This window comes from Aulonocara stuartgranti (assembly GCF_965226115.1).
Source record: "Aulonocara stuartgranti genome assembly, chromosome: 13".
Classification (NCBI taxonomy): domain Eukaryota; kingdom Metazoa; phylum Chordata; class Actinopteri; order Cichliformes; family Cichlidae; genus Aulonocara; species Aulonocara stuartgranti.
In genome coordinates, this window is record NC_138949.1 from 24,168,231 (window position 1) to 24,181,028 (window position 12,798).

General features: G+C 38.7%; 2 protein-coding genes across 3 annotated transcripts in view; one reads left to right on the forward strand and one right to left on the reverse strand.

The window, feature by feature from the left end:
* Nucleotides 1-3,136, forward strand: part of map3k21 (mitogen-activated protein kinase kinase kinase 21) — a 31,890-nt gene extending 28,754 nt beyond the window's left edge. For both annotated transcript variants that reach the window (XM_082556683.1, XM_082556684.1), the window contains exon 10: nucleotides 6-3,136. In XM_082556683.1, the coding sequence (XP_082412809.1) occupies nucleotides 6-379 (374 nt within the window). In that variant the 3' untranslated portion in view covers nucleotides 380-3,136. The remainder of the gene's footprint in view (nucleotides 1-5) is intronic.
* An 851-nt stretch (nucleotides 3,137-3,987) lies between these two features.
* On the reverse strand, nucleotides 3,988-9,504 carry il22ra2 (interleukin 22 receptor, alpha 2). The gene is made up of 6 exons (XM_082558311.1): nucleotides 9,148-9,504; nucleotides 7,939-8,053; nucleotides 6,573-6,757; nucleotides 6,004-6,149; nucleotides 5,128-5,285; nucleotides 3,988-4,612 (listed from the first exon to the last, which is right to left on the reverse strand). Exons 1-5 carry the CDS (start codon nucleotides 9,209-9,211, stop codon nucleotides 5,136-5,138), a joined length of 660 nt encoding a protein of 219 aa, XP_082414437.1. The 5' UTR covers nucleotides 9,212-9,504; the 3' UTR covers nucleotides 3,988-4,612; nucleotides 5,128-5,135.
* Nucleotides 9,505-12,798: the final 3,294 nt, after the last annotated feature.

The window sequence follows — 12,798 nt, forward strand, 5'->3', positions numbered from 1 at the left end:
CACAGCCAATGGCCTGCCCGCTCTGCCTCCTCCAGTCACACAAAAGAAGCAGGAGAAACAAGAGAAGGATGGAGGGCCAGAGAAGCCCTCTGGTGGAGAGGCCTTCACAAGACCGCGGCCAGTGTCACTCAGGGCCAAACCCCACACCTGGGCTCTGCTGCGAGGACGCAACAAAAGCTACTCCCTGGGTCACTATTCCGGAGAAAAGACGGCGCAGAACCTAAACGTGATGCTGTCCTCAGAGGTAGGGATGGGCTGCTCCCTGCTGGACATGGACACCGAGGGCCAGAAACGAGACTGCACCGTGCCGCTCTGCCGCATTCAAAGCTCTCCTGCACGGCCCTCTGTCTTTGAGCTGGACAAAGAGTTCCTCTCTTAGAAGTCTCGAGAAGCGAGCTGCTTGCTGGTGGTTGTAGCTTGTTGCTCACAGCCTAGAATGTTCAGAACTTACACACACAGAACTCCTGGAGGGTTTAGAAGCAGGCTGCCTTTGTTTCTATTTGATGAAGTTCTATACAGAGCGATAGAAACGGCTTTGTCGCAGTTCTAGCACATATTCTATGTTCTAGACTGCAGCAGAGTCTGAGGCTTTTAGAAAATTCCTGAGTCACAGGTGTTCCAGTGTGTTTCTTTCTAGTACACACACACGGGGTTCTGAAACCAAGGCAGAACTTTCCAGAGATGGATCAGCAGCTCTTCCTGTGATCATCTCGGTGCTTGACTGCTGCCTTTGTTTCCCCATCCTTTCCTCGCTCTTGTCACCCCCCACCCTTTTCCTTTCTCGTTCTATCGGTGCAGCTAAACGTTGACCGCTGCTGCAGCTTTCTCAACACAATACCCTCACCTTTTTATTTATATATATATTTTTATAGGTAATTTAATATGAAGAGACTTGACCTTACCTTAGAAACCAACAGGACACACATTCCATGTCAGTTTCAAAAAAGTGTGATCACGCTTTTAGATTTTTTAATATTTTTTTTTGACTTAAAAATCATGCATGCATGTACCCTTAAAACATTGAACAAAAATATACTATGCCTTGTTTGTAAATATTTCTTTTAATCCTTTATCGGCCTAATGCTGGCAGTTTTGTTTTCTTTTATATGGCATTAATGCTGTTTCATGACTGAGGCAGCAATGCTGCAGTACAGTTTGTTCTTGGGCAATAGATTGGTGTTTTCGAAGAGTCCGTGGAGTAGTCGAGAAATGTGTCTGTTAATTTGTTTTCATGAAGAAAAATGTTTTCTTTTTTGTTTGTTTGTTTGTTTGTATGCACAAAAACATCTGCCACACAGTCTGAGGAGAGTTTATGATGAGGTTCATGATTACAAATTGTAGTGTAGTCCACCCTAGGAAGGGGAAGATGGTGGCATTCACTTAAGAGACACGATTCATGTTTGTATGGTTAAGATTCAGACCAAAATCTTAGGTTTAAACACAGATTGTGGTTTAGGTTCAAATAAAACAGCTGAGCCATGTTTTAAAGCTCTGTTACACTTCCTTTTGAAACACTTGAGTTTTGCAGTCGGGGTTACTGTCACATATTTAATTGCTGTCCGTGAGTACACAGGAACAGATCACATTTCTGGACTACGTCACGTGTTACCATGAGGCCACGCTGTCTCGAGGTAGATTACATACTGGACCCGGGTAGAGATGCATGTGTGTTTCCACCCAGAATTCCCTGAATGCGGGTAGAAAACTGGAAGTCCTTCAAAGCAGACCTGGAATCTTCTCGTTTAGGAGTTGTGGTCATGTGTTGATAATATGGAATATGGAGTATTTATAGATGTTTTTTCTTTGTTAAAATTGTCTTTATTTGGCACACTGCAGCAGAGCGGGAGGAACGCATCAGCCGTGAATGTTCATGTGAGGGAAAACCCAAATAAACTGCTTGGATGTTTAGGATTTCTACAAAGCCCATAAATGTGCACACAGGAGAGTGTTTACTTACTGTTTAGAGCATCAACTGCACAAAACTGCAATACTTGTACTGTAAACCTGATAAATGTGTGCCTTTCAGCTTTGTCGTTTAAAAGCTCGGTCACTCAGTCATAGAAATCAGCCCCAGTTTGGTTGGTTTGATTCTGTGATAGCGCTGTTACATGTAACTGGTTTTAACGTTTAGTTGAGTCAGGTTGTCGGTTGTATCTGTTTCTCTTTGTACACTTTTTATACAATGTTAAGCAAAAGGTTTTTGCATTTAGAAAATATTCCGAGTCAAGACACCGTTTGCCTTTCATGATCATGCTAGTTTTCCTCAGTATTCACAAAGGGCTTTGAATGTTGATTTGTCAACATGTTTCCTCCAGACTTGTGTGAACTTGACAGTATGCAGAGCTGATAATGAAGGATATATGCTGGACCCAATGCCACCTGTAATTGTTTAGTAAGTAAATTGAATATAAAAGTGGCCCACTCAAGTATTCATTTACTAAAAGATATGAATTTCCAAATGGTGTAAATATAACTGATTGCTCATGTGTATCTCACTGTGGCATTTTATCATTTCCTGTGTTGCTGTGTTTTATGACCACTGAATTCAGAGCAGCTCTAAACACTGTAAAGGGCCTTACTGATCATAGGGCTGTTAAAAGTGAAATAAATTAAGGGCATCTTTAAACACCAGCATGCACTGCTGCTATAACACTGCAGACCTGAAACATTCCCAGACACACATGCCAATATATTTTACAAACTGCAGCAATAATATTCGTGAATCCAGACACTGCACATTCAGGCTGTGTGGCTACAGGACCAAAATTCAGCTCTATCAGCACTAAGGCCTCTCGGTCCTCAGGACCAAAACTACTAAATGAACTAGCTGCTAGTGAGGAGTTCCTACAAAGAAGGCGACTCCACATGAAAACGCCACAAAGATCCTCAGTGTGAAGCACTGTAGCTGAAAGACCCACCGCCCTCCCAATCAAATGAGAACTTCCTGTTAAATGCAGTGCTTCCTTTAAATCACTGAACACGTGTCACGCTGACTGTGTCACATTGAGCTTAGAGTACGTCTGTTTCAGTGAGCGCTGTTTGATATCATTACAGTATTTGTCATTTCATGCCTGATTGATGAAGAGTATCCAGTTTATCAATCTTTTCAATAAAGTCTAAGTCGAGACTAATGTCATTGGTTTGTCTTTTTTTTTTTTCCAAACACAGTTTAAAATATAATTTCAGTTTTTTGTGTCATCTGAAGATGATTTATGGGGATTCAATTCAACTAGTAGTTCAGCATCATGTTCAAAAGTTCCCGAAGATGCTGTGAAACCCTCAAAAAGCTGAAAGCTGCCCCTGCCTACAGAAGCAAACCCACCAAAGCGTGGCACAAAGACTGGATGGTTAAAGGACAGGGCCCAGATTCAAAGGCAAGACAGTAAAGTTCATGAGATGGTCTTTTTTTCACAGCTATGAATGGGAAAGTAGCAACAACACAAGACTAAAATAATTTCTGACGCAGTGAGGTGAAGCTACTGTTGGTGAAGACCCAAAGCCCAGACCTACACCATCAGAACATGGATTTGTATTATTATTATTTTCCAAAGTCCTGCCATTCAGGGTAAAAGAAAAAGTAATCATTCTTAGACAACCATCAAAAACACATGGTTTGAAGCTCAACTGCAAGTCAGTCACCCTTGATGACCTCAGAGGGTTCAGTCGCTACTTTTAAATCTTCCTTAACAAGCAAGCTAAGTGCACAGATTATATTATTATACGACACATAAGTATAAAAAATATCGTAGGGTTTTTTTTCCTATATTTCAAAGTATTATGTAGACTCCTAGCAAAAGTTAAAAAGTCTGACTCTTGAAATCTGAAGGCACCACTATGGTGACTCTGTCCTTTAAGTTTGTATTCACTGTCGTCTTGGAATAAATCTAAACTACAACAACAGAGTAACACCAGAAAAAAACACACTAGAATCAAAGTTGCTGTTTTTGCATATTACTGAGCTTTAATTTAAAAAAACTATATATTCATGGCTGCACAAATAGGCGTAACACTATACCTTTGTAGGCAATAAAATACAAAGAGGAGAAGACGATGAGAAAACTGCGAAAACACCACCAGCTTTACTGTTTGTACAAAAAGGGTCCAACTTACAGGACAGAGGTCAATTTCAACAGTGGATTTTATTTGTAGTGTGATACATTTAGCACAGTACATTCTCATACAGTTTTCTTTTAGCAGAGTTTTTTTCTTTACAAAAAGCTCTCTTAAAGACGTTAAAGCAGCATTCGCTGATCCTCACTGCTGGACTGCGTGCGAGAGGTATGAGGAAACAAACATAAGTTGAAAATATATCTTGACCATGTGTGAACGAGCACACCAGATTGCAATAATATTTTTATGATTTATGGAGAGGAAAAGCTGCCTGTGAGTTCAGAATATTTTGCCATGAATAGAAAAAATTTAAAAAAATACTCTTTAAGTTTAAAAAAACAAAAGCAATCCTCTTCCGGTGAACGTGAAAGTTTGCCTTCATATGAGGCCTTTAATGCTTTGTACAATAAAGTGCATCACTTTTACTTGCACGGATGTGTGTGGCTGTGGCCGTCGAGGTAGCGATGGATATTTAAAGCTGAAGGGATGGCCGATGCTGTGTCTGCAGAAAAGAGAATAGAATTCAACTTTATTGTCATTGCACATGTCACAAGTACAAGGCAACGAAATGCAGAGAGAAGGAAATCAGCAAACGGAGCAGTTCTGTTTTGTCTCTCTAAAAGATCTAAATATGGTGAAAAGGGCGGGGTGAGCTGGGGTAATTACTGTCATCATGTACAGACTCATGATAGGATTACTCCTCCAGGGTGTTTCTTTCCCCTCCCCTCTATCTCAAAGCCTCGGGCGATTGTGATGTGACAAATGATACTAGACATCTCATCCGGGTGATCTTTTGTTGCAGCAGTATTGTTGGTCATCAACAATACTCTCCAACGGGTCGGTGTGCAGGCAACTAAAACACACACCTGCAACAGTTTCTCACAGATATGGCGGCTTTGCGCTGTGGCAGGAATTTGCATCAGTGGTGATCTACAGGAGCTAGACACGTCTCTACCCTGCAGCCGGCACGACATGATACGATGCAATGATGTGATATGAGGGAATGTGTTTTCATACCTGTGTTGTCAGAGGGTAGTGACGCATTTCAGAGAGCTGCGGGCGCTGTGCTTGCCCTGCAGAGGGAGGACGATCTGAGCTTGGAGGCAGTATTCTTCTCTGTGATTCAGGTCCTTCAGAGTCAGCTTGTGAGAACAGCACTTCATGTCAAACACCTCCTAAAGGAGAGAGAGACAGTGAGTGTCCACCAGCCCTCAGCGGTAACGGGCGGCTGGAAGCAACAGGTGGTGCAGTTTGACAGAAAATTTCAAGAACTACAGGCGGAAAAAATGCAAATTGTTTTGTTCTTCTTTTTGTTGTTGTTCTTGTTTTGTCAATCATCTTTTGCTGCTCTTCCTCTTCTTCCTTCTCTATTTTGGAACTGTGCACCGATTCCACTGTAACCTTTCAATTTTATTTGTTTTAAGCTCCGGGAAAAAAAACAAATTAATTTTTGCATACTGCTGTGACGGCAACTGTTTGTGTTTGTGGAAAAAAAACTGCACGCCACCTTCTCTAAAGTGAGTATTTGAGTGTCACAAACAGCGAGGAATGAATTGACAATGAATAATTTACTAATGTTTACAGTGAAACCTGGAGAAAAAAAGATGCAATCCGGTGCTTATCATAGAGAAAATGCAGTGATTATTGATTATTATTTCATTCTTAAATGTTGAAACGTGTGCTAAAATTGGGGAAATGTAGAGATTTCAGCATGTTCAGCTGTTCTGACTTAAATTCCCAATTAAGTGTGATTAATTTATCACAAGTGCACAAATCAAACACAGTTTTCCCATGGAATTACATTCAGGATGTAATGAGTCTAAAATAAACCCGGCCTAATCAGTGTGGAGATGGATGCGCAGCAGGGTGTTTGGTGTGAGTGTGTGTGCGTACTTCTTCTCCACTGGGGTGTGTTAAGTAGATCTTGTAGTACAAATTGCTGTGCAGCTTCCGGACCAGGTCTCGGGGGGGCTTCACTCGGACCACAATGGCTGGTTGTTCGGTTACATTCAGTCTCAGCACAGGGGGGCTGATTTTGGCTGCATGGGAAACAAATTTCTTTGAGCTTATCCGCAGAGCGATGAACACACAGTTGTGAGAGCGTGAAGCAACGCAGAGGAAAAGAGAGGAAGCAGCGGAGAGTATGCTGCTGTTGTTTTTAACTTAAAGAGGGAAGTCTAAAGAAGTCATGTGACTGTGATTGCATTGCAAGACAATGCAACCTGAACTTTGGAGCTTTTTTTTTATCTGACATTAGTTATATATAGTTTGGAGAGAGCATTTTTTAACTTAACTTAGATCTTTGTTATGCTCTATTTAAATAGCTGAACCAGCTCATGAGTGTCTGTGCACCTGGCTTCAGGCTGTGCTTGCTGCCATACGTTCCTGCATCAGTTTGGGGAAGTGAGAACGAACGGAAAGAGGATGCAGACAATGATGCGAGAAGTTGTGTAAACACTCACTGTCCCAACGCGGGCTGAATCTGGGGGAGAGGGCCCAGGCTGATTTGCTGCTGGTGGCCACAGACACAGCACCAACTCTGGCGTAGTACCACTCTCTGGGCTCAGAGGTCATGTCGCTGAGGTCACAGTGGTGCTTCCGGATCTTTTGACAGCCTGGCACATCGATCCACTCGGGCTCGCCATAACTGAGGGAGAAGACATAAACACAGAGGATGGTTATTTCATCCTGTGCAACCTACCCAGCATCCTACTGAGGGTGCTGCAATAATATTAACACAGATACTCTGACTCATTGAACCAACAGCAAGAAGATCAAAACTACATTTCAAGTTTGAAAAACGTCGTCATGAATTCCCTCTTACTTTTGCAGTTTTGCTTCCACCACCATAAAATCACACTTCCTCCACAGCTCTCTCTCTCGGTGTACTTCGAGACCGGTTTCCGATCTCAAATCTCAGTTTTCTGCATTATTCGCTGGCTTATTCGCACCAATCTACTGTTGTGTTCAGCGCTGTCGGCCGCTGTTTTGTTTAGTCTTTTTCAAAAATGACCGCTGACAAGAAAGCCTCATTTCTGCTGTTCAATACCGAAGAAATGTAAACTTTTACAAATTATGCCAAACTGCAAAGGCTTAGTTGTGTCTCTAATAAAAACCTCTATAACTTTGCTCTGCTTCACTTCAGCAGCATCAGGTAATGTTCATATATTGATTCGTGATTTTTTTCTGTTTTTGATCTGCTGCAGATTATTTTAAGGCGGTTATCTGCTATAAAAAGCCAGGACTCGAAAATCTCCTTCATGTTTTTCTTTGGTTTATCCTCCGTTACAAAGGTGTCTGCTGTGATGCTTACACCTCCGATGAAGTCTGACAAGTGTCAGCTTTGTTTTTATACCTAGATATTAAAAAATATGGATATGTACTGACAAATGATCAGAATTATGTTTCTGACTGTCTCAGTGAAAATTGAATTGAATCAAATCGAATCGAGACCTTGTGAATCGAAATTGAATCTGTTATAGAAATCAAAATTGATACCCAGCCCTACTCCAAAACTCAGCAAAAAAAACTGTATGTCAGGAGCTTCGTGGCACGAGTCAATACTTTACTCCATGTAGTCTAACTCAGTAAGTTCCACCTTAACTGCAAAACACTTCATTTGCTGATACATCAGTAATAATGATACAATGATCAGATATAATGCAGAAGAGGCAATGTTTCGCTGCTGAATGAATGCTTTTATTTTGATATTTTGCAGGACTGTTACTTGTAAAAGAGTCTTGCTTCCTTTTTTGTAGTTAAAACTGTGCTCCTGCATGTACGTGTGTGTGTGTGCGTGTGCGTGTGTGTGTGTGTGTGTCCTCTCACATCTTCCACTGGACGTTGTACTGCAGAGAAGAGTTCGTGGTGGGTGGAGTCCAGTTCAGGATGTTTTTATAGTCCACTGAGTCAAACCTCACCTGGCTGGGTCGAGGCAGTATCACTGGAAGTGTGAAAACATAATGAAGAACAGTCTGGGTTTATGCAAAGACAATGTCCATACTAATGTGTATTATTCAGAAACATAGTAAAGATAATGATCACATACACAGAATAATAGTATAGTAAATACTGTAAAGGTAAATGACAACATATAAAATCTGTTAATTTTACACTCTGAAAGGCACTGAACCCCAGAATTTAGTAAGAGTTTTCTAAGCTTTTCACATTACGCTGCATGGATTTTATAGAGGGCAACTTGCAAAGAAGAAGATGCTTTTAACATTTCTAAAAGATCAACAGCAGCTCCTGTCCAAACTTAACACACTGCAGTTAAATTATTAGTAAAAAAACAAACAAACAAACAAAAAAAACCCGAACACACAAAACAATACAAATAATTCTCATGGCAAAAATCATCTTTTTCTCACACCTTTGTCTGTTGTTCTTTCTGAACAAACACAGCAGCGTCGGACCAACTTTGTTTTCACTCCCAACAATAACATTACACTTCATTCTTTATTTCAACAAGTCTAGACTTTGATAGGGTAGGAGCAGGGGTAGGAGTTAATAAGTATGTGTATACTTCTTCCTACTCCTTTTCAGACCAAACAATTGTTATTTCATGTTAGACGAATGTGTTTTATTTTATTATATTTCTTTTTTGCTTGTCTGTACAAATACGTGTGTGTGTGTGTATATCTACACATATATTCGTATCCGTAAACGAAAGTACATGTAGACGAGTATATATTGGTTTTTTTTGTTTTTTGGTTGTTTGTTTTATTATGTCTGAAATAAATAAAGATACAATACAATCACTCAAAAAGTGTGTTTCAGTTGTTCAGGATTTACTAATGAATTTTAGACTAGGGAAAAGGTAATGAAAAAGTAGATTTCTAGCAGAAGATGCTGTAAGTTCTGCTATTGGTTGGTTTGGTTTTCTGTGGCACCAGTAAAGTTATACTTCTTGGTTTTATTATGGGAGCAGTGAGGTGAGGCAGATGTAAATCAGCCTAACTTTAGATCAAGAACAGCCCTAAACCACATGTTTTACATGGAAATAAAAATACAGAGAAATAAATTCTAAGAAGTTACCTTGTGCTGTGACAGAGATGCCCAAGTTGCCCAGCAGCGCTGCTCCAAGCAGGAGAGATGTCATGGTGTTTATGTGGTTTGTGGACGACCAACGTGCAAATGTTCACAACGAGCCACACTGGACTGGTGCTGTTGGAAACACCCTTGCCTTTAACATGCCATCAACTTCCCCTGGCGTTCCTTATATGGCATTTGGACACAGATATAGGATATAGTGTTACTTATTTGATGTAATAAGATGTTTTTTTTTTCCTGTGTTTTTTACAAATCGTACAAAAGGATCCAAAACAAAAAAGTGTCAGATCACGTTACTTGTGTGCCACCCTAATGTGTGCTAAAGTATTGAATATCATGACTTTTCTGGGTCATTCCTGCCGAAGTCAATTTTAAAACACAAAAGACACAAAGCTCTTACAATAGCAGTAAACCTGAGGATACTTGAGTCCCCCCTCATTCTTTGTATTCTGCTAGGAAAATGGGTTTACTGAAACTCCTTTTAAACTGCTTTTACTGCATTAGCAGTGTGTTTGGGATTTCGGTCATGCTTAAAAATTAAGCTGTTGCCAATCTGATGCTTGCGATGTATTGTTGGTACCACAATCTGATGGCACCTTTCTGTGTTCATTATTCCATTTTTTAGCAGTGCAACTTCTTTTTCAGCACTTATCCAGTTTCCTCAATTTTTTTAGGGACAGAAGTTTTCACCTTATAGCTCTTTACAAATCACTTTGTTGGCAGAAAATACCACTTTATGCCTACCAAACTGTTATCTTTGGCATCTTTGTATATTTACTAAAGAAATCAGATTGTATGCCTTTGTGATAGGCTGCCAATAACAAAGTGTAGAAGGCTCTGATTTAAAACTGGCTATTTGCTAAGTGTGGGCAGGTTCAAGGACTGGACTAAAATTTGAAAATAAAAAAAATTGCGTGAAAAACATCAACACAACTTAAAATTACAATATTTTGTTTGGCAAAATTGTGTCAATACAAGGACACCAAATATTGATATTTTATTAAATAAATTAAAATACTCTGGGAATACTACTCCTCCCGAGATAACATTAGCTAAGGAAACTTATTCGAAGCTAATGGCTTAGACACCCCAGCAAAAATAGGACAGCAACTTCATTGCATCTAGAATAAGTGGCTGCGTGGTGACTGTGTTGAATTTCTTCACATTCTGTGACAGATCGTGGCGACTAAATAGTTGTCCAAAGCCATTCAACGGGTTACCTGATAAGAGGTGAACTTTCCAAAAGAAGTCGCTGTCTGCCTTGGATTGACTAAAATCACTTTCAGGGAGATTGTTGAAGGTTTGCAAATAAATATGGTCTATTTTCTAAATGCAGACAGTTTTCTAACATGTTGCCATCTTTGTCAATGAGCACAACGTGAGGGAACTCAACTGGCTGGCTGTTGGTTGCATTCTGGTTACATTACTGTATAACAGGAAACTTGGTCAGCATATTGGAAAATGTTAAAAGTCACATTAATTTCATATTGTGAGTGAAATATTGTGCTAATAATAATAATAATAATAATAATAATAATAATAATAATGTGGGTGTCTGGTGATTCCCACCTCATCTAAAAATAAATGAAAAACCAGCCAATATTGAAGCAAAAACACAGACATGGTCATTTAGAAAGACTGGAGAATTTAAGTAATCTATTGCTCAAGATCACTTTCTTTGTTTGTTTGTTTTTTTAAATACAAGAAACTCTGGCTCTTTAGAAGAATTGGGTTAACTCACTACTTTTGCACAGTTCTGTATAATGCAGTGCATTGTGTGAAAAGGTGCATTTCCCATTAATCTCAGTGTCAACATGGAAACACCTTTAGTAACCCAGATGTAGGTTACTCCTGCTAAGGCCTTTGTTGGTTCCCTGTCGTTCAGGAGGATTACCACACTGCCCCATTTCTGGTCTACCCAGTTATAAGCAATGCTAATCCTTGTGTAAGAGTTTACTGGAAATCTGTTACATAATGATTTCCTATGCATGACCTGCCCCTTTTCATCACACTTCATATTTCCACTCTGTGTTCATTATCAGGTATATTGCCACCAGTGAGTATTTATAGCAGCTGTTATTAGGTAATGCAGAACATGAACCTATGCAAATTACTTTATTATTTTATTTGACATTATTGCAGCTAGACTTCATCTTTTCTTTTTCTTCATAATTTAGCACAGGGGCAAACCCTTCAGCAGCCTTTCAGGATTTGAAAAATATTAATTTAATTTAAAACAAAACAAAAAAAACCCGGTTTTTTATACTAATTAACTGGTATACTGATAAGTGGTTACACTCTACTACATATTAAAGTAGTTGTGAAAAACGTAAGTCGAAATTAACATTTGAAATAGTTAAAAGTAATTGAAAAAAAAATCAAACATACTGTTTAACAACAAATTTAAAGTTGAAAGCTACAATTTGTGGATATGCAGATGAAAGTTTGAAAAAAGTAACAAATACATATCAAGCAGCTACATGGTATGTGTAAATGTTAAGCTCATTTAATTTGTTAGCTATTAATATTGAATGTGGTAAAAGTGTCATGGACAATATGTTCCTGGAAGTAATAAATAGGCAACAAATTAACTAAGTATGTAAATAAATGGCAAAATTTAAACATAGCAGTAAAATGTGTAAGCTTATATCTATTGAATCAAATAGTGTTTCAATAAACAAAGTATATGCAACACATGAGATAGCATCTAAAGGAAAAAAAAATAACAAAATAAAATAAGAAGTTGAATAAAGTAAAGGATAAATTCTGGATACTAGTAATAGATCAATGGAGAAAAGATGAAACGCATTTGGTAAAATATTAAAGCAGGTAAAACAGACAAACATACGCGCTTCAAAAGCTAATATTAGATGTCAGCAAAGTAGCCTAATAAGTAGCAAATAGTAAAAGCTTAAATGCTGTGGGTGAAAGGTTAAAGTAGCTGAGAGCAAGAAATATACAAATGTAAATTACATCCATTGAATTTTGAAGTTAAAAGCAAATCGAACACACCAACTCTGAAATCGTGATTAAAAAAACAAAACAAAACAAAACAAACCTCTTAAAGTATCTGAATTTATAAGTTTTAGTCATTCAGGCCTTTTTGTCTTTAACACATTCTTGCAGTCGAATTGGTGTGTCACTGGGCTTTATAGATATCTGCAGCTGGGTATCATTGCATATCAGTGAAGATGTACAACACTGCCTAAAATATGTATAATGTAAATACAACTGGGCCTGGTACAAAACCCTGTGGAACTCCTTAATTAACCTTAGGGTGTTAAAAGCTCCATTTATTTGAACAAGTCTAATGGAGTCTAATAGCTTTTTAAAGCTCTTAAGAATAAAGGCTATGAGTACTTGCTTCTAAAAGTAATGGTTAAATGGTGACACTATAAGGTAGCAACAAGGGCCTAAAAGTAATGTGTGAAAAGTGCAGCAGGCAAATGGTTAAATGGGTGAAATTAATAGAGAATAAAAAGGCAACAGTAGCATTTAAATAAATGGATAAATGGTAAAGAGAGTTAAAAGTTACGATTAAAAGATCTGGTTATAATTGGTAATAGTGGCATTTTGTTTTAAGAAGAAGGATGAATACAAACAGGCTGTAATTGACATAAAATACATTTTGGCTAT